At 41.2% G+C, this 26,075-nt stretch overlaps 1 protein-coding gene across 1 annotated transcript in view; it reads left to right on the top strand.

Moving 5' to 3' along the window:
- FBP2 (fructose-bisphosphatase 2) overlaps positions 1 to 26,075 on the top strand; it is a 41,587-nt gene that overhangs the window by 11,332 nt on the left and 4,180 nt on the right. Inside the window, exons 4-5 of the mRNA XM_019966533.2 lie at positions 13,276 to 13,416; positions 19,938 to 20,075. Coding sequence (XP_019822092.1) covers positions 13,276 to 13,416; positions 19,938 to 20,075 — 279 coding nt within the window. The remainder of the gene's footprint in view (positions 1 to 13,275; positions 13,417 to 19,937; positions 20,076 to 26,075) is intronic.

The following is a 26,075-nucleotide window of genomic DNA, read 5'->3' as shown; positions in this document are numbered from 1 at the left end:
CCAACTCCTGGAGCTTACTCAAACTCATGTCCATCTCATCCTCTGTCATCTCCTTCTCCTCCTGCCTCCATCTTTCCCAGCATCAGAGTCTTTTCAAATGAGTCAGTTCTTTGCATCAGGTGGCCAAAGTATTGGAATTTCAGCTTCAGCATCAGCATCAGTCCTTCCAATGAATATTCAGGACTAACTGATTCCCAAAGAATGACAAGGAGAGATAAAAAAGCCTTCCTCAGTGATCAATGCAAAGAAATAGAGGAAAACAATAGAATAGGAAAGACTAGAGATCTCTTCAAGAAAATTAGAGATACCAAGCGAACATTTCATGCGAAGATGGGCTCAATGAAGGACAGAAATGGTATGGACCTAACAGAAGCAGAAGATATTAAGAAGAAGTGGTAAGAATATACAGAAGAACTATTCAAAAAGATCTTCACAACCCAGATAATCACAATGGAGTGATCACTCACCTAGAACCAGACATCCTGGAATGTGAAGTCAAGTGGGGTAAAGGAACAGGATAAATGCCCACCAAACCAAACAAAAGGGGAAGAGATAGGGAATCTACCTGATAAAGAATTCCAAATAATGATTCTGAAAATGATCCAAAACTTTGAAAACAAATTGGAGTTACAGATAAATAGCCTGGAGACAAGGATTGAGAAGATGCAAGAAAGGTTTAACAAGGACCTAGAAGAAACAAAAAAGAGTCAATATATAATGAATAATGCAATAAATGAGATTAAAAAACACTCTGGAGGGAACCAACAGTAGAATAACAGAGGCAGAAGATAGGATAAGTGAGATAGAAGATAGAATGATGAAATAAATGAAACAGAGAGGAAAAAAGAAAAAAGAATTAAAAGAAATGAGGACAACCTCAGAGACCTCTGGGACAATGTTAAATGCCCCAACATTTGAATCATAGGCATCTCAGAAGAAGAAGACAAAAAGAAAGACCATGAGAAAATACTTGAGGCAATAATAGTTGAAAACTTCCCTAAAATGGGGAAGGAAACCAAGTCCAAGAAACCAAGAGAGTCCCAAACAGGATAAACCCAAGGCGAAACACCACAAGACACAAATTAACAAAGATCAAACACAAAGAACAAATATTAAAAGCACCAAGGAAAAAACAACAAATAACACACAAGTGGATTCCCATAAGGATAACAGCTGATCTTTCAATAGAAACTTCAGGCCAGGAGGGAATGGCAGGATATACTTAAAGTGATGACAGAAAATAACCTACAGCCCAGATTACTGTACCCATCAAGGATCTCATTCAAATATGAAGGATAAATCAAAAGCTTTACAGACAAGCAAAAGCTGAGAGAATTCAGCACCACCAAACCAGCTCTCCAACAAATGCTAAACGATATTCTCTAGACAGGAAACACAAAAAGGTGTATAAACTCAAACCCTAAACAATAAATAAATGGCAATGGGATCATACTTATCAATAATTACCTTAAGTGTAAATGGGTTGAATGCCCCAACCAAAAGACAAAGACTGGCTGAATGGATACAAAAACAAGACCCCTATATGTGTTGTCTACAAGAGACCCACCTTGAAACAAGGGACATATACAGACTGAAAGTGAAGGGCTGGAAAAAGATATTTCACACAAATGGAAACCAAAAGAAAGCAGGAGTAGAAATACTCATATCAGATAAAATAGACTTTAAAACAAAGGCTGTGTAAAGAGACAAAGAAGGACACTACATAATGATCAAAGGATCAATCCAAGAAGAAGATATAACAATTATAAATATATATGTATCCAACATAGGAGCACCACAATATGTAAGAAAGTATGAAAGGGGAAGTTAACAATAACACAATAATAGTGGGAGACTTTAATACCCCACTCACACATATAGATAGATCAACTAAACAGAAAATTAACAAGCAAACACAAACTTTAAATGATACAATAGAGCAGTTAGACCTAATTGATATCTATAGGATATTTCACCCCAAAACAATGAATTTCACCTTTTTCTCAAGTGCACATGGAACCTTCTCCAGGATAGATCACATCCTGGGCCATAAATCTAGCCTTGGTAAATTCAAAAAAATTGAAATCATTCCAAGCATCTTTTCTAACCACAATGCAGTAAGATTACATGTCAATTACAGGAGAAAAACTATTAAAAATTCCAACATATGGAGGCTGAACAACATGTTGCTGAATAACCAACAAATCACAGAAGAAATAAAAAAAGAAATCAAAATATGCATAGAAATGAATGAAAATGAAAACACAACAACCCAAAACCTATGGGACACTGTAAAAGCAGTGCTAAGGGGAAGGTTCATAGCAATACAGGTTTACCTCAAGAAACAAGAAAAAAGTCAAATAAATAACCTAACTCTACACCTAAGCAACTAGAAAAGGAAGAAATGAAGAACCCCAGGGTTAGTAGAAGGAAAGAAATCTTAAAAATTAGGGCAGAAATAAATGCAAAAGAAACAGAGACCATAGCAAAAATCAACAAAGCCAAAAGCTGGTTCTTTGAGAAGATAAATAAAATTGACAAACCATTAGCCAGACTCATAAAGAAACAAAGGGAGAAAAATCAAATCAACAAAATTAGACATGAAAATGGAGAAATCACAACAGACAACACAGAAATACAAAGAATCATAAGAGACTGTTATCAGCAACTATATGCAAATAAAATGGACAACTTGGAAGAAATAGACAAATTCTTAGAAAAGTACAACTTTCCAAAACTGAACCAGGAAGAAATGGAAAATCTTAACAGACCTATCACAAGCACAGAAATCGAAACTATAATCAGAAATCTTCCAGCAAACAAAAGCCCAGGTCCAGATGGCTTCACAGCTGAATTCTATCAAAAATGTGGAGAAGAGCTAACACCTATCCTACTCAAACTCTTCCAGAAAATTGCAGAGGAAAGTAAACTTCCAAACTCATTCTACGAGGCCACCATCACCCTAACACCAAAACCTGACAAAGATGCCACAAAAAAAGAAAACTACAGGCCAATATCACTGATCAACATAGATGCAAAAACCCTTAACAAAATTCTAGCAAACAGAATTCAACAACATATTAAAAAAATCATACATCGTGACCAAGTGGGCTTTATCCCAGAGATGCAAGGATTCTTCAATATCTGTAAATAAACAATGTAATACACAACATTAACAAATTGAAAAATAAAAACCATATGATTATCTCAATAGATGCAGAGAAAGCCTTTGACAAAATTCAACATCCATTTATGATCAAAACCCTCCAGAAAGCAGGAAAAGAAGGAACATACCTCAACATAATAAAAAGCTATATATGACAAACCCACAGCAAACATTATCCTCAATGGTGAAAAATTGAAAGCATTTCCCCTAAAGTCAGGAACAAGACAAGGGTGCCCACTCTCACCACTACTATTCAACATAGTTTTGGAAGTTTTGGCCACAGCAGTCAGAGCAGAAAAAGAAATAAAAGGAATCCAGACTGGAAAAGAGGAAGCAAAACTCTCACTGTTTGCAGATGACATGATCCTCTACATAGAAAACCCTAAAGCCTCCATCAGAAAATTACTAGAGCTAATCAATAAATATAGTAAAGTAGCAGGATATAAAATCAACACAGAGAAATCCCTTGCATTCCTATATACTAACAGTGAGAAAACAGAAAGAGAAATTAAGGAAACAATTCCATTCACCATTGCAACCAAAAGAATAAAATACTTAGGAATATATCTACCTAAAGAAACAAAAGACCTATATATAGAAAACCATAAAACACTGGTGAAAGAAATCAAAGAGGACACAAATAGATGGAGAAATATACCCTGTTCATGGATCAGAAGAATCAATATAGTGAAAATGAGTATACTACCCAAAGCAATCTATAGATCCAATGCAATCCGTATCAAGCTACCAACGGTATTTTTCAGAGATCTAGAACAAATAATTTCACAATATATATGGAAATACAAAAAACTTCAAATAGCCAAAGCAATCTTGAGAAAGAAGAGTGGAACTGGAGGAATCAACCTGCCTGACTTCAGGCTCTACTACAAAGCCACAGTCATCAAGATTGTATGGTACTGGCATAAAGACAGAAGTATAGATCAATGGAACAAAATAGAAAGCCCAAAGATAAATCCACGCACCTATGGATACCTTATCTTTGACAAAGGAGGCAAGAATATACAATGGAGAAAAGACAATCTCTTTAACAAGTGATGGTGGGAAAACTGGTCAACCACTTGTAAAAGAATGAAACTAGAACACTTTGCAACACCATACACAAAAATAAACTCAAAATGAATTAAAGATCTAAATGTAAGACCAGAAACTATAAAACTCCTAGAGGAGAACATGGGCAAAACACTCTCTGACATAAAGCACAGCAGGATCCTCTATGACCCACCTCCCAGAATATTGAAAATAAAATAAAAAATAAAAAAATGGGACCTAATTAAAATTAAAAGCTTCTGCACAACAAAGGAAATTTTAAGCAAGGTGAAAAGACAGCCTTCAGAATGGGAGAAAATAATAGCAAACGAAGCAACAGACAAAGAATTAATCTCAAAAATTTACAAGCATCTCCTGCAGCTCAATTCCAGAAAAATAAACAACCTGATCAAAAAATGGGCCAAAGAACTAAACAGACATTTCTCCAAAGAAGACATACAGATGGCTAACAAACATATGAAAAGATGTTCAACATCACTCGTTATCAGAGAAATGCAAATCAAAACCACAATGAAGTGCCATTTCATGCAAGTCAGAATGGCTGCTATCCAAAAGTCTACAAGCAATAAATGCTGGAGAGGGTGTGGAGAAAAGGGAACCCTCTTACACTGTTGGTGGGAATGCAAACTAGTACAGCCACTATGAAGAACAGTGTGGAGATTCCCTAAAAAACTGGAAATAGAACTGCCATATGACCCAGCAATCCCATTGCTGGGCATACACACTGAGGAAACCAGAATTGAAAGAGACACATGTACCCCAATGTTCATCGCAGCACTGTTTATAATAGCCAGGACATGGAAGCAACCTAGATGTGCATCAGCAGACGAATAGATAAGAAAGCTGTGGTACATATACACAATGGAGTATTACTCAGCCATTAAAAAGAATACATTTGAATCAGTTCTAATGAGGTGGATGAAACTGGAGCCTATTATACAGAGTGAAGTAAGCCAGAAAGAAAAACACCAATACAGTATACTAACACATATATATGGAATATAGAAAGATGGTAATGATAACCCTGTATGTAAGACAGGAAAAGAGACACATATGTATAGAACAGTCTTTTGGGCTCTGTGGCAGAGGGAGAGGGTGGGATGATTTGGGAGAATGGCATTGAAACATGTAAATTATCATATGTGAAACATCACCAGTCCAGGTTCGATGCGTGATACAGGATGCTCGGGGCTGGTACATGGGGATGACCCAGAGGGATGGGATGGGGATGGAAGTGGGAGGAGGGTACAGGGTGGGGAACACAGGTACATCCATGGCAGATTCATGTCAATGTATGGCAAAACCAATACAATATTGTAAAGTAAAATAAATAAATAAAACTGAGATTTTAAAAAAAATGAAGTCAAATGGGCCTTAGGAAGTATCACTATGAACAAAGCTAGTGGAGGTGATGGAATTCCAGTTGAGCTATTTCAAATCCTAAAAGACAATACTGTGAAAGTGCTGCACTCAATATGCCAGAAAATTTGGAAAACTCAGCAGTGGCCACAGGAATGGAAAAGGTCAGTTTTCATTCCAATCCCAAAGAAAGGCAATGCCAAAGAATGCTCAAACTACCACACAATTGCACTCATCTCACATGCTAGCAAAGTAATGCTCAAAATTCTCCAAGCCAGGCTTCAGCAATATGTGAACCATGAACTTCCAGATGTTCGAGCTAGTTTCAGAAAAGGCAGAGGAACCAGAGATCAAATTGCCAAAATTCGCTGGATCATCGAAAAAGCAAGAGAGTTCCAGAAAAACATCTATTTCTGCTTTATTGACTATGCCAAAGCCTTTGATTGTGTCGGTCACAATAACCTGTGGAAAATTCTGAAAGAGATGGGACCACCAGACCACCTGACCTACGTCTTGAGAAACCTGTATGAAAGTCAGGAAGCAGCAGTTAGATTTGGACATGGGACAGCAGACTGGTTCCAAATAGGAAAAGGAGTATGTCAAGGCTGTATATTGTCACCCTGCTTATTTAACTTCTATGCAGAGTACATCATGAGAAATGCTGGGCTAGATGAAGCACAAGCTGGAATCAAGATTGCCGGCAGAAATATCAATAACCTCACCTATGCAGATGACACCACCCTTATGGCAGAAAGTGAAGAAGAACTAAAGAGCCTCTTGATGACAGTGAAAGAGGAGAGTGAAAAAGTTGGCTTAAAGCTCAACATTCAGAAAACTAAGATCATGGCATCCGGTCCCATCACTTCATGGGAAATAGATGGGGAAACAGTGGAAACAGTGACAGACATTTTTTTGGGGGGGCTCCAAAATCATTGCAGATGGTGACTGCAGCTATGAAATTAAAAGATGCTTGCTCATTGGAAGGAAAGTTTTGACCAACTTAGATAGCATATTAGAAAGCAGAGACATTACTTTGTCAACAAAGGTCGGCCTAATTAAAGGCTATGGTTTTTCCAGTAGTCATGTATGGATGTGAGAGTTGGACTATAAAGAAAGCTGAATGCCGAAGAATTGATGCTTTTGAACTGTGGCGTTGGAGAAGACTCTTGAGAGTCCCTTGGACTGCAAGGAGATCCAACCAGTCCATTCTAAAGGAGATCAGTCCTGGGTGTTCATTGGAAGGACTGATGTTGAACCTGAAACTCCAATATTTTGGCCACCTGATGTGAAGAGCTGATTCAGTGGGAAAGACCCTGATGTTGGGAAAGATTGAGGGCAGGAGGAGAAGGGGACAACAGAGGATAAGATGGTTGGGTGGCATCACCGACTCAATGGACATGAGTTTGAGTAAACTCCGGGAGTTGGTGATGGACAGGGAGGCCTGGCGTGCTGTGGTTCTTTGGGTTGCAGGGAGTCGGACATGATGAGCGACTCAACTGAACTGAACTGATCTCCTTTAGGATGGACTGGTTGGATCTCCTTGCAGTTCAAGGGACTCTCAAGAGTCTTCTCCAACACCACAGTTCAAAAGCATCAATTCTTCGGCGCTCAGCTTTCTTTATATTCCAACTCTCACATCCATACATGACCACAGGAAAAACCATAGCCTAGACTAGACGGACCTTTGTTGGCAAAGTAATGTCTCTGCTTTTCAATATGCTATCTAGGTTGGTCATAACTTTCCTTCCAAGGAGTAAGCATCTTTTAATTTCATGACTGCAATCACCATCTGCAGTGATTTTGGAGCCCAAAAAAATAAAGTCTGACACTGTTTCCACTGTTTCCCCATCTATTTCCCATGAAGTGATGGGACCAGATACCATGATCTTGGTTTTCTGAATGTTGAGCTTTAAGCCAACTTTTTCACTCTCCACTTTCACTTTCATCAAGAGGCTTTTGAGTTCTTCTTCACTTTCTGCCATAATGGTGGTGTCATCTGCATATCTGAGGTTATTGATATTTCTGCTGGCAATCTTGATTCCAGCTTATGTTTCTTCCAGTCCAGTGTTTCTCATGATGTACTCTGCATGTAAGTTAAATAAGCAGGGTGACAATATACAGCCTTGACATACTCTGTTTCCTATTTGGAACCAGTCTGTTGTTCCATGTCCAGGAAACCCCAAAGCTTCAGAGAGGGACTGGACCAGAGAAGGTCAGGCCAGGAGAGCTTTTTCCCTTGAAGTCTCTCATCTCACCTTCCCAATTTTCTCTTGTTCTCTAGCCAGTGGCAGAGGAAAGATGGTCACCCAATAACTTCTATGTGGATATTCACCAGAATGCTATAGCCCCAAACAGATTTCTGGAGCATAGAGTGGGCCAATTGGAGTCACCACATTCCACAAAGTGGCAATGAAGAAAGTTCTTTAGATGTTCTGGCTGGATATTCTGAGTGCTGGGGAGAACCAGGAGGAGCACTGACGTTTAAAAGGTCAGAAGAAGGGGAGTTGGCAAAAGCAAATGAGAAGGCATATGGAGAGTCTTAGAAAGAAAATCAGAAGAGAGGGAAGTGGACAGAAGCTCAGGAGAGACACATTTCATGAATGAGGTAGCAGCCACTGGATCCAGTGCTGCCAAGAGGCAGAGTAAGAGGAAGACTGGAAAGTGTATGCCCAATTTAGTGGCAGCCTGCAGTGAGGACAGGAGAAGAGAGATAGCCAGTGTAGACAGATGTTCTCCATTCCAGAACTTAGATGAAGACGGAGAAGGGGCAATAGCTGGAGGGAAGCCCTGGGTCTACAAAGTATTGTTTAAATTTTTCTAAGGCCAGTGAACTAAAGAGCCTCTTGATGAAAATGAAAGAGGAGAGTGAAAATGTTGGCTTAAAACTCAACATTCAGAAAACTAAGATCATGGCATCCGGTCCCATCACTTTATGGCAAATAGATGGGGAAACAATGGAAACAGTGAGAGATTTTATTTTGGGGAGCTCCAAAATCACTGCAGATGGTGACTACAGCCATGAAATTAAAAGACGCTTGTTCATTGCAAGAAAAACTATGAGCAACCTAGACAGAGTATTAAAAAGCAGAGACGTTACTTTGCCAACAAAGGTCCATCTAGTCAAAGCTATGGTTTTTCCAGTGGTCATGTATGGATGTGAGAGTTGGACTATAAAGAAAGGTGAGCACCGAAGAATTGATGCTTTTGAACTGTGGTGTTGGAGAAGACTCTTGAGAGTCCCTTGGACTGCAAGGAGATCCAACCAGTCCATCCTAAAGGAGATCAGTCCTGAATATTCATTGGAAGGACTGATGCTGAAGCTGTACACTAATACTTTGGCCACCTGATGTGAAGAACTGACTCATTTGAAAAGACTCTGATGTTGGGAAAGATTGAAGGCAGGAAGAGAAAGGGACAACAGAGGATGAGATGGTTGGATGGCATCACCGGCCCATGGACATGAGTTTAAGCAAGCTCTGGGAGTTGGTGATGGACAGGGAGGCCTGGCGTGCTGCAGTCCATGGGGTCACAAAGAGTTGGACACGACTGAGAGGCTGAACTGAACTGAAGGCCAGTGAGGTCTATTTGTAATTCAAAGCCAGAGGAGCCAAAGGGGGAGGAGTGGTTCTTTTCAAGCCCCAGTGCAGAGTCTAGAGGACCAAGGACAAGGTGTGATGCCAAGTGGAGGCTGCAGGATCCCAGCTCTGAGAAAGAATAGGCTCTAGTTTGGGAGAAATCAGAGAACAGAACTCTGGTTTCATACACAGAAAATGTAATCCTTCTGATGACTAAAATGAAGATATTTCAGAAACTTCAATGGGGAAAACTAAAGATTTTAATAAAAATCCAATTCTGCCTTTGACTTCTACTTTGCTGAAAGTCCTTAGGAGATCATGCTGTAGAGCAGTAGCTCCCACACTTTAGTGTGGAAGGTTGATTCTGAGGGCCCAGGGTTTCTGATTCTGTAGGCCTGGGGTGAGGTTCAAGAATTTGCATTTCCAAGATCCCAGGTGATAATGCTGCTGCTTAGCCACATTGAGAATCATTTCTCTAGAGCCTGGTTCTCAGAATTTGTATGTGGCCTGGGAATCTGGAAATAAAGTGAATTTATCGAGTACATGTGCAAGTTGCATAAAAATGTATCTAGCTTTAAGAAAAAAAAAGGTTAGAAAGAATGCAAGATTGTGAAAGTAAGGAAAAGTATTAAAGGGAATACACTGTTTTAATTTTTTAATTAATGGTTTTTGTAGTCCTGAGGAAATATGAAAATAACAAAAATATTAAAAGGAATGTGGCATCTTTAAAGAAGGATGAAATTTGGTGTAAAAATAAAGGCCTTAAGGGAATCCCTGATCATCCAGTGGTTAGGACTCTGTGCTTTCACTGCCAAGCATGGGAGTTCAATCCCTGGGAGGGGAGCTAAGATCTCAGAAGCTGCACAGCGTGGCCAAAAAAAGAAAAGTCATTGTGATTTTACTAGCAGACAGCAAACTTGGCCCCATATTCCAAGTGCTGTTGAGAAGAATGCTGGCTTCCCACCAAGAGACTTGGGTCAAGCCCCAGCTTTATTACTGTCTGGTTTCAAGATGCTGTGTACCTTTCTGACCTCCTTCTCTTTTCTTTCAGAAAAAGAGAAAAGTTCTCTTTGAAAAACAAAAATTCTCTTTCAAAAAAATTTTATAGAGCCTCTTCGTTGTTTCATAAAACATAATGTGAAAGTGCTGTGCCGTAGGGAAGCAAAATTTTCCACCCCAAAAAGTGTCTCCATGGCATGAAAATTCATTTAGGCTGATTATTTTATTTTATTTTATTTTATTTTTTTTACTTTACAATATTGTATTGGTTTTGCCATACATCAGCATGAATCCGCCACGGGTGTACACATGTTCCCAATATTTTTAAGGCCCGAAAGACTCAGGAAGAACCTTTAATCTACACCCCAGTTGCCTAAAACAATGTGGATAGTAAGATCTTGTTTCCGGAAGGGAGCTATTGCCATCAGTATTATAGTATGAAACTAGGCTTGTAGACTGGGAGAAACTTAGCAGAATCTGTTTGTTAGAATTGCACTCTGTATCTGATTGTCTCTGCAGGGTCCAGGAACATTTGTTTACCAAACATTTGCTTTTCCATCTCCGTGTGAATTGCTTTCCTCACCTTTGAAGTCCCAAGCCACTACCTCCAACATCCTCTTTTGTCTTTAACTGATGATGAGGGCTTTAGACATTTTGGCAAGTTACAGTTTTCCTGGGTCTCTCCCATGTATACATATTACTAAACCTTTTTTTGTTAATCCTGTTAATTTGTCTCATATCAATATAATTCTTAGAAGAGCCTGAAGAACTTAAAAGGGTAGAGGAAAATTTCTTTCTCCCTGATAGTACTTTAAAAGATATAAAATCTCATATAATTACAACTTATTTTTTTACCTTGAAATTTTTTTTTTAAGGAACTTCTTGATGGTCCAGTAGTTAGGGCTCCATGATTGCATTCCTGGGGGCCCAGGTTAAAATTCCTGGTTGGGGAACTAAGATCCTATAAACCACATGGCATGGCTGCACCCCCACCACCAAATTTTTTTTTCAGGAGTTAATTATCATAATGGACATGCTTCCAATGTGTGTGTAATATTCAAGCTCACTATCATTCTCTTTCCTATGAACATAATCTGTCTTCCTAACTTTAAATGTGCTATTTTTCACTTCCATCAGTTTCCAGTTCTCTGGAATTTTCTGCTCAGGAGGAAATCTCTATGTAGTATTTCTGGACCTGTCTTTTTGTTGCAGGAAGGGAGATCCTTCCAAGGCCCAAGAGTGGGTTCTTGTCTAACACTCAGAAGTGAATTGTCTGAGGAGACACATGTGCTGACAGAGCAAGAGACTTTATTGGGATGCCCTGGTTATGAGCAAGAGGGTGAGGGAACCCAGGACTGCTCTGCCACGTGGCTCCCAGTCTCAGTCTTGGGTTTTATGGGGATGGGATTAATTTCCTGGTCATCTCTGGCCAATCATTCTGACTTTGGCCTACTGGTGCACACATTGCTCAGCCAAGATGGATTCCAGCAAGGAAAATTCTGAGAGGTTGTTAGGACATGTGGTATCTCCTTTTGACCTTTTCCCAACTCTTCCAGTTGGTGGTGGCTTGTTAGTTCTGTGTTCCTTACCAGGACTTCCTGGCTTAAATAACTCATGCAAGTGGTTACTATTGTGCCTGACCAATGTGGGTGCTTTCAGTCAGTGTTTCCCCTGACATTTTAGCCAAAACTCACTGGTGTCTAGAGAAAGCACAGCCTCTAGCTGAATATCTGTGGTAGCTACTCTAGTAAACAGATGGGAGAAAATCGAATGACAGAGCAGTAAGGCCAACAATTTTTGATTTGATCCTTGCATAGGAAGCACCACAGTCTTTGGGTATGGTGATCTTTGGGAAGCAAGTTTGGAGCTTCAACTTGTCACGTGTCATACTTATTTGCTCTGTGTGTGAAGCTGAAGCTAGTTGCATCTGTTGCTCTGAAAATAGTTCATTCAGATCTGCCCATTCACTTTTCCTTCAAAGCTCCTCTCACATTTGCCATCCATAATGATGTTAAGGTGTAGAACCAGAGCCCGAGTGTTCCTGCAAACATTCCCCTCTCCCGTACTGCTTCCAAAGTGTGTGCAGTGTAGTCAGAATCTTAGACGATGGTGGAAAAAGAACTGAGCAACCCCAGTGGCCACGTTCCTGCCTCTCCTTCCCCCATCCAATCAGCTCCTCACAGTGGGGGCAGGAAGTTCACTCTCTTTTTTTCCAAATTCATAAGATTTGCTTCCTTGCTTTTTTGAGCATAAGAAGGTAGGGAAGGACAAGCCCTTCAGGAGATCCTTGGAAAAGCAGGTTGTGAAATCCAGTCTCATCTGTGGCTCCCCCCTTCCGTCAGGAACCTTTGCTGCTTCTCCCTTGGATGCCTGCCTCATCCTGTCTCACTGAATTCACACTTCTATGCACACTTTTAGCTAACAAGAGAAGCTTCCTCAAGAAAATGTCCAGATTTGTAGAGTTGGACCCTAGGGTGGGAACAGGCAGGGGCAGAGCCTTGAAGGGGCAGCTACCTGGGTTGATTCCAGCTCCGTCTGATGTTGGGTGAATTATCCAATCACTCAGGCTCTAAGTTTTTCATCTGTATGATGGAGACCATAAAGATATCTATCTCGGAGTGCTGTTGTGTATGTATAATGAGATATTGCACAAAATCAGAGCTCAATGACCTTGGTCATTATAATCATTAAGGAGCATGGCTTATGATTTTTAAGAAAGGCTGTGATTTTAGCACCTTGGCATGCTGTTCTTGGCAGGATAGAGATAACTATGTTCAAGAAATGGAGAAATCCAAGAATGGCCTTTGCAATGGCTCAGCTAGATGCAGTCATTAACATGGCAACTCGTTTCCTCCAGCTACCTTTACTGCAGCTTGAAAATCTGAGAACCGCACTTCCTTCCATGGTTCAAGTAGATCTGAAGTGCAGTTCAGTTCAGTTGCTCAGTTGTGTCTGACTTCACAGCCCCATGGACTGCAGCACATCAAGTGCCCCTGTCCATCACCAACTCCCAGAGCTTGCTCAAACTCATGTCCATCAAGTCGGTGATGCTGCCTCTGGCAAAGGGCTCTCTCCAGAGACAGTAATGTTTCTCTTTCTCTTTTGCAGACCTCAGAGGATGAGCCTTCTGAAAAGGATGCCCTGCAGCCAGGTCGCAACATTGTGGCTGCTGGCTATGCACTCTATGGAAGTGCAACCCTGGTGGCTCTTTCCACAGGGCAAGGAGTGGACCTCTTCATGCTTGACCCAGTAGGTACCTCGTGATGAAGTATGAGCCTTTGTGCTTTAATTCTGTCCCCTGGGATAATTTACTGGTTATTCCTAATACTTGTTTTGGGGGGCAGGGAGTCTAGTTTGGGGGACCAACAGCATAATCTAAAAACATTAAGACCTCTGTTCATGGGAGGGTATTTGAGGGGCTCTACAAGGTTAAATGTATCACTCATGCCCTGTTTGTAAGGAATTTATTATCAAAAAAATATATTCAGCTTCTGTGGTTTGTGGAAATACAATGACTTAAGAATCCCAATGCTGCCAATTTCCAGACAGAAACATAGATTCTTTTTGTTTGTTTGTTTGATTTTTGGCCACTTTGTGCAACATGCAGGGTCTTAGTTCCCTGACCAGGGATCCAATTGGTGACCCTGCATCAGAAGGGTAGAATCTTAACCTCTGAACCACCAAGGAAGTACCAAACATGGATTCTTTACAGTAGCACCATCCAGTAGAATTTTCTGTGATAATGGTTATGTTCTGTAATCTATGCTGTCTGGTATGGCCACTAGCCTTTTGTGACCATTGAACATTTGCAGTGAGTTAGTGTGACTGAGAAACTGGGTTTTTACATTTTATTTCATTTTAATTAATTTAAATTACTACACGTGACTATTGGACTACTGGTACCCTATTGGACACCAGTTTGGACGATGTCCCCTAATATACATGTTCTTCCCAAAAGGAGGAGTCACTGGTAGAAAGCTGTTTTATCAGATCCTGTGTTATTCTCCACACTTTCCATGATGATAAAATAGCAGTAGCAGAAGAGGAAGAAGCACAACCTCTGGGTAGATGAAAAATATAACACAGTGCTGATTGGGAGAAGTAATTGGATAAAGACACAGAGTTCAAAAACAAAGATTGAGCCTTCATGGCAAATGTACATTAAAAATGTTCAGGAGATCAACTGTTCTTAAAATTTTTTATGTCAATGCTGCTGCTGCTAAGTTGCTTCAGTCGTGTCCGACTCTGTGAGACCCCATAGACAGCAGCCCACCAGGCTCCGCCGTCCCTGGGATTCTCCAGGCAAGAACACTGGAGTGGGTTGCCATTTTCTTCTCCAGTGCATGAAAGTGTAAAGTGAAAGTGAAGTCGCTTAGTCGTGTCCGACTCTTCGCGACCCCATGGACTGCAGCCTACCAGGCTCCTCGGTCCACGGGATTTTCCAGGCAAGAGTACTGGAGTGGAGTGCCATTGCCTCTCTGGAAAATACTAAAAACAATAAACAATAAATTTACTACACATACTTTTACTTGCTAACTATGAAACTCTTTTGTAATGCTATGATCAAGCTAATCCGTCATTTCATAGAAGCAAGGTATCTATTCTGAGAATTAATGATTTGGGGGGGGGGGCTCTAGAATGAAAGATTCAGTTCAGTTCAGTTTAGTCACTCAGTCGTGTCTGACTCTTTGCGACCCCCATGGACTTCAGCACGCCAGGCCTCCCTGTCCATCAACAACTCCTGGAACTTACTCAAACTCGTGTCCATCAAGTTGGTGATGCCATCCAACCATCTCATCCTCTGTCGTCCCCTTCTCCTTTTGACTTCAATCTTTCCCAGCATCAGGGTCTTTTCCAATGAGTCAGTTCTTCACATCAGGTGGCCAAAGTATTGGAGTACAGCTTCAGCATCAGTCCTTGAATGAATATTCATGACTGATCTCCTTTAGGATGGACTGGCTGGATCTCTTTGCAGTCCAAGGGACTCTCAAGAGTCTTCTCCAACACCACAGTTCAAAAGCATCAATTCTTCAGTGCTCAGTTTTTTTTATATTCCAACTCTCACATCCATACATGACTACTAGAAAAACCATAACTTTGACTAGATGGACCTTTGTTGGCGAAGTAATGTCTCTGCTTTTAATATGCTGTCTAGGTTGGTCATAGCTTTTCTTCCAGTGATCAAGCACCTTTTAATTTCATGGCTGTAGTCAGCATCTGCAGTGATTTTGGAGCCCCCCAAAATAAAATCTCTCACTGTTTCCATTGTTTCCCCATCTATTTGCCATGCAGTGATGGGACCAGATTCCATGATCTTAGTTTTCTGAATGTTGAGTTTTAAGCCAACTTTTTCACTCTCCTCTTTCACTTTCATTAAGAGGCTCTTTAGTTCACCCTGCTTATTTAACTTTTATGCAGAGTACAGCATGAGAAATGCTCAGCTGGATGAAGCACAAGCTGGAATCAAGATTGCCAGGAGAAATATCGATAACCTCAGATATAAAGAGAATACCACCCTTATGGCAGAAAGCAAAGAAGAACTAAGGAGCCTCTTGATGAAAGTGAAAGAGAAGAGTGAAAAAGTTGGCTTAAAACTCAACATTCAGAAAACTAAGATTTTGGCATCCGATCCCATCACTTCATGGCAAACAGATGGGGAAACAGTTGAAACAGTGGCTGACTTTATTTTGGGGGGCTCCAAAATCATTGCAGATGCTGACTGCAGCCATGAAATTAAAAGATGCTTACTCCTTGGAAAAAAAGTTATGATCAACCTAGACAGTGTATTAAAAAGCAGAGACAGTACTTTGCCAACAAAGGTCCATCTAGTCAAGGCTATGGTTTTTCCAGTAGTCACGTATGGATGTGAGAGTTGGACTATAAAGAAAGCTGCTGCTGCTGCTGCTGCTGCTAAGTCGCTTCAGTCGTGTCCGACTCTGTGCGACCCCATAGACGGCAGCCCACCAGGCTCCCCCATCCCTGGGATTCTCCAGGCAAGAATACTCGAGTGGGCTGCCATTTCTTTCTCCAGTGCACGAAAGTGAAAAGTGAAAGTGAATTTGCTCAGTCATGTCCAACTCCTAGCGACCCCATGGACTGCAGCCCACCAGGCTCCTCCGTCCATGGGATTTTCCAGGCAAGAGTACTGGAGTAGGCTGCCATTGCCTTCTCCAAAGAAAGCTGAGGACCTAAGAATTGATGCTTTTGAACTGTGGAGTTGCAGAAGACTCTTGAGAGTCCCTTGGACTGCAAGGAGCTCCAACCAGTCCATCCTAAAGGTAATCAGTCCTGAGTGTTTGTTGGAAGGACTGATGTTGAAGCTGAAACTCCAATATTTTGGCCACCTGATGTGAAGAGCTAAGTCATTTGATAAGACCCTAATGCTGGGAAAGATTGAAGGCAAGAGGAGAGGGGGACTACAGAGGGTGAGATGGTTGGATGGCATCACCGACTCAATGGACATGAGTTTGAGTGGACTCTGGGAGTTGTTTATGGACAGGGAGGCCTGGTATGCTGCAGTCCATGGAGTCGCAAAGAATCAGACACGAGTGAGCAACTGAACTGATTGAGCATCCAGTGAGTCCTCAGATACCATTCTAGGCAGTGGAGGGAGATAGTGCACTGGTCAAACAGAAATTATCTGTCAGGAGTTTACATGCTGATGCATGCGAAAGCACACAGCTCTGGTCATGGTGCCTGTGGGTGTATCATTTAGTTTGCTAATGTGCACCGAGGCTCAAGGTCTAGTGAATGTCAACTCTGTCTGCCATCTTGGATCTATTTGGTTCTAGTCAGTTTATTTTGTGTCCTTGTATTATGTCATTCTTTTAAAGACTGTGCCCTGTCCACTTCCCTCCTGTATCAATTGTCACACGCTCTCTGCTGAGCTCTCTTTATTAGCCTGAAAACCCACAAAGGACACTTGAACAAGGACCCTATGTATGAAGCTTAGGACCTGTCTGAGAGGTTGAAGCAGCATATGGCACTTGTTACAGGTAGAAAACCATGGAGGGTGGCCTGCATGTTACTCATGCAGGGCCTCACAGGACAAAGTTCCTTGGTGGGGCAACCAGAACCTCCCTAATCTGCAAGTTTGCAGGGCTGGTAATTTGATTTTGTCAGAACACAGATTTTGTTCAGGTACAGAGAGACTACCTCACTTAATCAAACACTTAACTGTGGTCTAAGCCACAATGAGACGTATTTGTTTACATATGACAGATATAATTTCGAAATGGCAGGGATATGGTGCCTGATCATCAGGTGCCCTCTTGTCCAAGTTGTGGAAGGCCATTTGTATACACAGTGGGTGCTAGTGATCACAGTCAGAACAAAGGTATGTATTCTCCAGGTTGGAGTAAGGCTCCACAACCATCTTCACCCCACAATACAGAACAACTCACCAGGGTCCTAAGTGTCCACATTCCCAGCCCTGGGGTGGATAAACAAGTGAAGACATTATTTAGACAACAGTTGTGTATCTGTCTTGATCTTTGTGGTGCTGGAGAATACCCTTGAGAGTCCCTTGGACAGCAAGGAGATCAAACCAGTCAATCCTAAAGGAAATCAACCCTGGATATTCATTGGAAGGACTGATGCTGAAGCTGAAGCTCCAATACTTGGGCCACCTGATGCGAAGAACCAACTCATTAGAAAAGACCCTGATGCTGAGAAAGACTGATGGCAGGAAGAGAAGGGGATGATAAAGGATGAGATGGTTGGATGGCATCACTGACTCAATGGACATGAGTTTAAGCAGGCTCCAGGAGATGGACAGGGAAACATGGCATGCTGCAGTCCATGGGGTCGCAAAGCATCAGACACGGCTGAGTGACTGAACTAAAAGAGTCAAGGATCTTGGCTTAACTAAGGAAAGGGTGTTATTGTATTAACGGAAAAACTGAGGCCCCAGGTTAGAGATGGGCAGGTCTAGGAGACAGGATTCACAGGACCAGTCCCACAGCACTGCCCCTGGTCTGGACACCACCCAGGGAGGAATAATTATTTTGCCAAGCTAAGTTAAGTACTTGACCTTGGGCTAGGGGAAGTCCAGTTTAGAGTCTTTCTAGACTGGCATCCAATAGGAAGAGTTAATTATTCAAAGGAAGTTCAAGTGCTTTTAAAAAGTGGAACTCCACACTGGTCTACTCCAAAGCAACAAATGTCTAGAGCAGGTTATTAAGTTCATGATCCAGAGACTGTCAAGAACTTCTCTAAGAAGCTGGGTTTACTAAGCTTGGGAGAAGGCATTCTAGAAGAATCATGAGGCCTCGTGCTGAGAGGGGGTTCAGTTCAGTTGCTCAGTCGTGTCCAACTCTATGATCCCATGGACTGCAGCATGCCAAGCCCCCTGTCCATCACCAACTCCTAGAGCTTGCTCAAACTCATGTCCATCAAGTTGGTGATGCCATTCAACCGTCTCATTCAGATGAGAGAGGAGGTTGGCATGATCTTATTATATATAGAACATGGGCTTTTGCTTGATGATTCTAAGGAAGGTTTGAGAAAGAGAGGGTCAATTCTGGATTGGGTATTGTCTAGATGTGGGTACAATTAATGATTTTGTATCTCAATTTTTATCTGGGAGGTGGGAAGGTTAAAGTGAGGGCGACGATTCATTGGTAAAAAAGCAGTCAGTACTCACATTTCACAGAAAAGAAGCATGTTTGGTTATTTTTGCAGTTTAATATCCTTGTCATTGTCTTATTTCAGACACAGTCAGCGTAGCCTTGTCTCTTTGTCAGAGTGTTGTCAATGTTCATTAGGAATCTTCTAGCTGTGAGCTGTCATCTTGGGGGATTTTTCCTTTCTCAGTCTTCAAAGTTTAATCAGAACCAATTAGATTTCCGGGTCTTGATTTCCTTCCTAGTGACTTAGTGAGACGTTGAGCCTTTCAAAGTGAATTTGCAGCTAGCTAATTGCAGCCCTAGAGATGAGACCACCAGCACTCAGCTAAAGAGATACCTGAGGGATGCCCTGCAGAAAGGGACCAGGTGGCTATCGGGAGACTGGGCACTTTTATAAGTAATTCTGAGGATTAAAATAAATTTTATCAATGATTCTTCATGCCAAGTGAATACAGTTTCTGATTGAAGGGATTTCCTCTTTACCTTGTATAAGAATACTTGGGGGTACAAGGAACTTTGCTCTTTTTTGTTCTTTTTTTTTTTTTTGCTGTGACACGCAACTTTCAGGATCCCCACCAGGGATCGAACCTATGCCCCCTGAATTGTAAACATGGAGTCTTAACCACTGGACCACCAGGGAAGTCCCTAGGGAGGCAAGAAAATTTGAATGGCTTCCAAGATTGAATCATTAAGATAAAATAACTGGACCACAAATTAGTGGTCTGATTACATCCCCACTTTCATGACAAATCCCATCTGTGTAACTTCTTCCTCTCATTGTTGATGGCCCAAATCTTCCTGAAAACATTAGGGATTAACTGGGGATGAGAACTTGAGGGGATAAATACAGCTAGGTTCTTTACAAATGAGAGTTACAAGGGAAACTTTCCTTCTTATTCCTTTGAATTATTTTATTTTTTGTTATATTGCAGCTTGTGCTACCCATGCAGGCTCTGCATTGTCCCTGTTATTTGTAAGTCTCATAACAACATCACTGGACAAGCTATAGGAGGACCTTGCTACCCCCTGGGTCCTTTCAGCAGGTCCACCTCAGTTATTGTTCTCTGGTTATTGGAGTGTGTGCTATTGACTTCTGTTTCCTGATATCTCTCTTCTTCCTGGTATTTCCCTTCACCTTTCTAGGCTCTTGGTGAATTTGTCTTGGTGGAAAAAGATGTCAAGATTAAAAAGAAAGGAAAGATTTACAGCCTCAACGAGGGCTATGCCAAGTATTTTGATGCTGCCACCACAGAATATGTGCAGAAAAAGAAGTTTCCTGAGGTGAGTGAAGAAAGCCTGAAACAGAAGCAGGGAGAATACTGTCTCAGTAGGTTCCTGTTTGGGAAATGGCTGTGGGAGGCTGGCTGAAAGGGTTTGTTGCCCCTGTTTGTGGCTTTGACCAGTGTGAGCATGGCGGACTCTGACTTTCTTCATTAGCAATCAATTATCTTTCTTTCATAGCTAAGATTTACCTACTAAAGGTATTACTCTCTAGGTTAGTTTATCCAGGAAAAATTGTCTATGAAGAAGGCAGAGACAAATTTTTCAAAATACAGAGTTTCAGGCCAGGGCATCTCATTTTTTGCCAAGCTACCATGTGTGTAGATTCTGGTCACTCGGTTATGTTTAAGTGAAGGTCCCTTTCACATGGTCTAAAATCAGGACCTGGTGTTTACTCCAAGTTTTAGAAAAGTCTTCGGCTCTAAGGGTGAACACCAAGTCCTGGACTTCATGTGGCTATTCAGACAGCCCAAACAATCCAATAAGTATGTCTGCCATACAAAAAGCCCTATTAAGACAAGTGTGGGAGGGAGTCACAGTGTTTCCAGGTCAAGAGTGTGAATTCTGACCCACACTGGAAGTGACAGGAAGGACAGTGGTGTGAGGCGCCAGCCTGGCTGTCCCTGAAAGCCCTTCACAAGCTCTAGGCAGAAAGTGCTCAGGATTCCATGGAGTCCAGAGCACTCGGTTAGCAGGGTGCTGGACCTACCTCTGCTGCCTCAGACTGAAGCTTTAGAGAGTTTTCTTCTTTCTGTCTTGTTTGTTCTTGAAGCAAAAATCTTAGAATGCAGTTTCTGGTATCTCTCCTTTGTCATCACACAAAAACCCATCAGGTATCTTAAGGGCAGAGGTAATAGGATATGGATTGTGAGGTTGATAAAGTCAAAATTATTTATTTACAAATTCCCAGTCTTGGTGATAATTTCACAGTGGTTCCCATTCTAAGGTAAAAGGTACCTCTTCTAGAACCCATAAAGGAAGATACTTATTTTACTCCTGGAAAACCAAACTCTTAGGCAAAAAAAAAAAAAAGCCATAAATCCCTTTGAAGGAGAAGTTTCAAACTGAGAAACAAAGGAGTCATCCCATGTATGAACAACAACAGGTGAAGAGTCTGACTGCACGAGGACCCAAATACAGGGATGAACACCCAAACAGAAAACCAGACAAAGGGCACGATCATGCAAGTCATGAGAGAAACAGGAATGTCCAGTCAGCAAATTGGAAGATGCTAATAAAAAAGAAATGCAAATTAAAACACAACATCATTTGAGATTTGCACAGATTCAACAGATGAATAGTGCTCAGTGGTGTGGGAAAATAAATACTCTTATAAAATGTTAAAGGAAACTTAAATGTCCCCCCTCACCCCTCAACCTTTCTGGGTGGGGCAATCTGACAGTATGATTTCCAATATTAAATATTCATATCTTTTGACTCAGTTAATCCTAAATTTCCCCCAGAAACTGACCCTAAAAAACCAATTGATCAAATAAAAACAGAGATAAATGAACAAGGATATGTCACTGCAGCATTGTTTTATAACAACAACGAAGGAACAACTGAAGTATCCAACAAGAAGGGTTGGTTGGGGCATTCACAATATTCTAGTGAAGTGTTGTGCCACACAGCTATTCATCCATTAGAAATTTAAGTCCTGCTTTATATATTGGTAGTGAGACATGTCCACAAGATAGGCAGTCAACGAAATGGATTACACCATTAAATACATGTGAATGTATTTCTGCACACACATATGTATATGTAGGATGTGTGTATGCATAAAATGTCTTCAAAATGTGCCATCTTGTTAATAGTGGTTTCTAGAAGTTGATATTATAGAGTTCTTGACTTTCTCTGATGTATGAATATGTGCAATATGTCATTGAAAAGAAATCATTGTAACTCTTTCTAGAAATTATTACAAAAACCTTTGTCATTTGCAGAGGCAATCAAAGAGTATGCAACCAAGAAAATTGAAAGGGAAAAAGCATATCAAGTATTTAATTAATAAAAATACTATGTTCTTTTTCTGGATTTTATGGTGTTTAGTATAGTAAGAGTCAGCTTTTAAAAATGTGTAATATGTTGTGATTCCTTCTCCCTTATTTTAAATAATAAGTGTTTACTCTTACACTTAAAAAAAAGGAAAGAAGATAGACTATTCTGTTTTGAAAAGAAGTCCCCTTGCTGTCTGTAGTTTTGCCCTGGGAAGCCCATCTCCAGGGTGAGCAGGCAGTGTCCCACTCCTCCCACTCCTCATTCTTCCGGAGGCCATTGCTTTCTGGCAGGGTCTTTGTGTTCTGGCTGCTCTGCTTCCACATGCTGCACCCCAAGGAGATGGGAAGTGGACCAGCACTTTTCTATACCATCCACCATTGTGGAAAGAGCAGTCCTCCTTTGCTATTTCTGTCTCTTGCCAATGGCAGTTTCTCCTATCCCTAACTGCACTCTTCTATTAGTCATGATAATCATAGCTAGTGTGTCCTGTGTCTGTTCCAAGTGCTTATCATGTACTAACTTATTCAATTCTCCAACAGATTACAAGATAAGTATTAATACCACAACCTTCATTTTACAAATAAAGGATCTGAGGCCCAGAACAGTCAAGTAATGTTAAGGAGTGCAAGCTCTTACTACTTGCCACGTGACAAGCCAATAAATCGAGAGACTAGTTGTTGGAGCAAGGAATAAGGACTTTATTAGGAAAGTCAGCAGACCAAGAAGATGGTGGACTAGTGTCCCAAAGAACCATCTTTCCTGAGTTAGAATTCAGGCCTCTTTTATACTAAAAAGAGAGAGGATGTGGTTGTTTGTTGCAAACTTTTTGGTGTCAGGATCCTTTGTTCTTGCAGTTGCCCAGGTAGGTCAGGGTGTGATGTTCCTTTAAAACTCCAACAAGACAAATGTTATTCTCTGTTCTGCAACTTTTTATTTCTCTGTGTGTGTTAGTTGCTCAGTCATGTCTGACTCTTTGCAACCCCTTGAGCTGTAGCCCCCCAAGCTCCTCTGTCCATGGAATTCTCCAGGCAAGAATACTGGAGTAGGTTGCCATTTCCTTCTTGCAAAATTGAAATTCTATAGCCATTGAACAACAACTCACCATTTTCTCCTTCCCCCAACCCCATCCCTAGTAACCATGTCCTACTTTGTGTTTCTATATATTTGATTACTTTAGATACCTCATATAAGTTAAATAATGTTGTATTTGTCTTTTTTTTTTTTTTTTTTTTGACTGGCTTATTTCACTTGGCACAATGTCCTCAAGTTTCATCCATGTTGTGATGCTGAAAGCTCATCTTCTCTGTACACTGGTGCTGAACAAGGTGCTGAATTGAACCTTGGGGACATAATTTGGGGTGAAGTAGAAAAGAATAGTTTTATTGCCTTTCCAGCAAAGGGGGACACAGCAGGCTCATACCCTCAAAATCATGAGTCCCCTCTTGGGGAAGATAGTGAGAAGTTTCGTAGTAATTGTCCAAAGAGGACATGATCAGCTTGTGGACATTCTTCTGATGGGTTGGTGGTGAGCTGAGTTGGAGTCAACATCATCAACCTGCAGGTCCAACTGGTCTGGGGTCTACATGCTTGTGGGTGGCATACATTGGATAACATTAATTGTTATCTTCTTTCACCTGTGGGGATTTCAATATCTGCAAAATAGTTCAAAGATATTGTTGTGTGTATCCTTTGATGGGGAAAACAGGACCTTGTCCCAAGGCTGCTCTTGACTGTTTCTCCTTGATCTTCCATCCCCTCCCTTTTCTGATTAACAACTGCTTGAATCTGCCCTTTGTAACTCAGGGACAGTCATGAAGGCTGAATGAAGGCTGCTTCCTATAATCAAAAAAATGGGGGACACAGAAAGTCTTTGTGCCCAGGAGCCCCAAAGGGCCCTGCTTGATATCAGTTGAGCAAGTGACAAGATTTTTTTTTCAAAGTCCAAATAATATCCTACTGTGTGTGTATACCACATTTCCCTTATCCATGCATCTGTCAGTGGACACTTAGGTTGCTTCCACTTCTTGGCTATTGTGAATAATGCTTCGATGAACATGGATATGCAGATATCTCTTTGAGATTCTGTTTCCAATTCTTTTGGATAAATACCCAGAAGTGGAAAGAAGGTTTTCATTTTTTGAAAGTTTTTCTTTCCTTTCATTCCCTCTTTAACCCTCTTTGCTCCAATATCAGCCCTTGGTAATCCTCTTTTACGTAATCCAGCATCATGTTTCCACCTTATGTTACTTGACCTCTCCATGGCATTTAGAGTTGTTTACTCTTCCTTTCCAGCTTCTCTGGTGGCTCAGTGGTAAAGAATCCATCTGTTAATGTGGGAGAAACTGGTTCAGTCCCTGAGTCTGGAAGATCCCCAAGAGAAAGAAATGGCAACCCACTCCAGTATTCTTGCCTGGGAAATCCCATGGACAGAGGAGCCTGGCGGGCTACAGTCCATGGGATTGCAAAAGAGTCGGACGCAATTTGGTTGCTAAACAACAACAGCAACCCTGTCCTTCATGAAACTTGTCTTCTTTAGCCTTGTGTCTGGTTTTCCATCTCTCTTCCTAACCATCTTCTTCTTTTTTTAGTTCCCACACCTCTGCCTACACTTCCATCTTGGTACATATAGTACTCTATTCCCAACAAACCTTTCGGCTCACTCTTGTCCCCCCAGGGTGATCTCATCTAGTCTCTTCTCATAGGGTTCAGATCTGCCTGCTCCTCCAGACACCTAGAACTCCACATATCCAACTCTGACCCTCCTATTCCCCACCCCCCACCACTCTACACACACACACACCCACACACACACCCACACCCACACACACACACACCATCTCCCAAGTTTACTACTTTCTGGTTTTCTTCTCTGGACCTATACTGCCTCTACCATCATGTTCATTCCCAACAAAGTTTGGGGAACCCAGAGGCTTACCTCTTTCTTATGCCCATGACTAATCATTTACTGGGCATTACCAACTCTATTTCCTAAATATTCCTCAAAAAGTGAAAGTGAAGTCACTCAGTTGTGTCCGACTCTTTGCGACCCCATGGACTCTTGCGAGCCAGGTTCTGCTGTCTATGGGGATTCTCCAGGCAAGAATACTGGAGTCAGTTTCCATTTCCTTTTCCAAGGGATCTTTCCTACCCAGGTATTGAACCTGGGTCTCCTGAATTGGAGGCAGACTCTTTACCCTCTGAGCTACTCAAGTTAGTCCATTTTCTTCATCCCCAATTCAGACCTGCATTCTTTTACCTATTGAGAAGTCTCTTAATTGGCATCTGAAGGTGTTTTGTATACTTAATATCATTATGTAAATAAAATGGAGGAGGCAAAATCTCCCATGTAATTTTTAACATACAACCTGAATAGTGCTTTCAAGATATCACATAAGTATACACTTCAGAAAGTATTTCCCCAGCAGCTACTTTTTGCCCCACACCAGGCTGAACTCAGGGAATGATGCCAAGATAAAGCAGACAGTCTTTTCCCCAAGGGTGTCACACACTGATGGAGAGATCTGGCATATAAATGCTTATAAAATCAATGCACTTTATAGTGGCTGATGCCACACAAAGCATTGGATATTTACTCTGAAAATTCTTGGTGTTTCCTTGTACTGTCAGAGAATTATTAGATTAGACACAGAAATATCACATGGGTCACTGAGTGAGGAAAAAGCAAACCTGCCCGAAGGAGCCCTTTCATCAGATAGCCATGCCTTACTGATATGCCCTACATAAGGGAAATCATGAACTTTGGCTTATTTCTTTCAGAGCAAATCTTTTCGTTACAAGACTAATGAAATTGACATTTACACGGAAGCTGTTTTATTTCTTTGAATGATTTCTAAAGGTATTTAAAATAATTTTACCAGTGGATAAATGCTGCTTACACTAAGTGCAAAAGTTGTCATGGTTCAAGGGGATCTGGTTTTCAAGAAGCTAAAAAGTGTTCTGAACTGTGAGGGCCAAGGAGGAGATTCAAAGAGGAGCCCA

Source organism: Bos indicus, chromosome 8, assembly GCF_029378745.1.
Source record: "Bos indicus isolate NIAB-ARS_2022 breed Sahiwal x Tharparkar chromosome 8, NIAB-ARS_B.indTharparkar_mat_pri_1.0, whole genome shotgun sequence".
NCBI classification, from domain to species: Eukaryota; Metazoa; Chordata; class Mammalia; order Artiodactyla; family Bovidae; genus Bos; species Bos indicus.
Note: the sequence above shows the minus strand (reverse complement) of the source record. Positions and strands in the feature narration are given on the sequence as shown.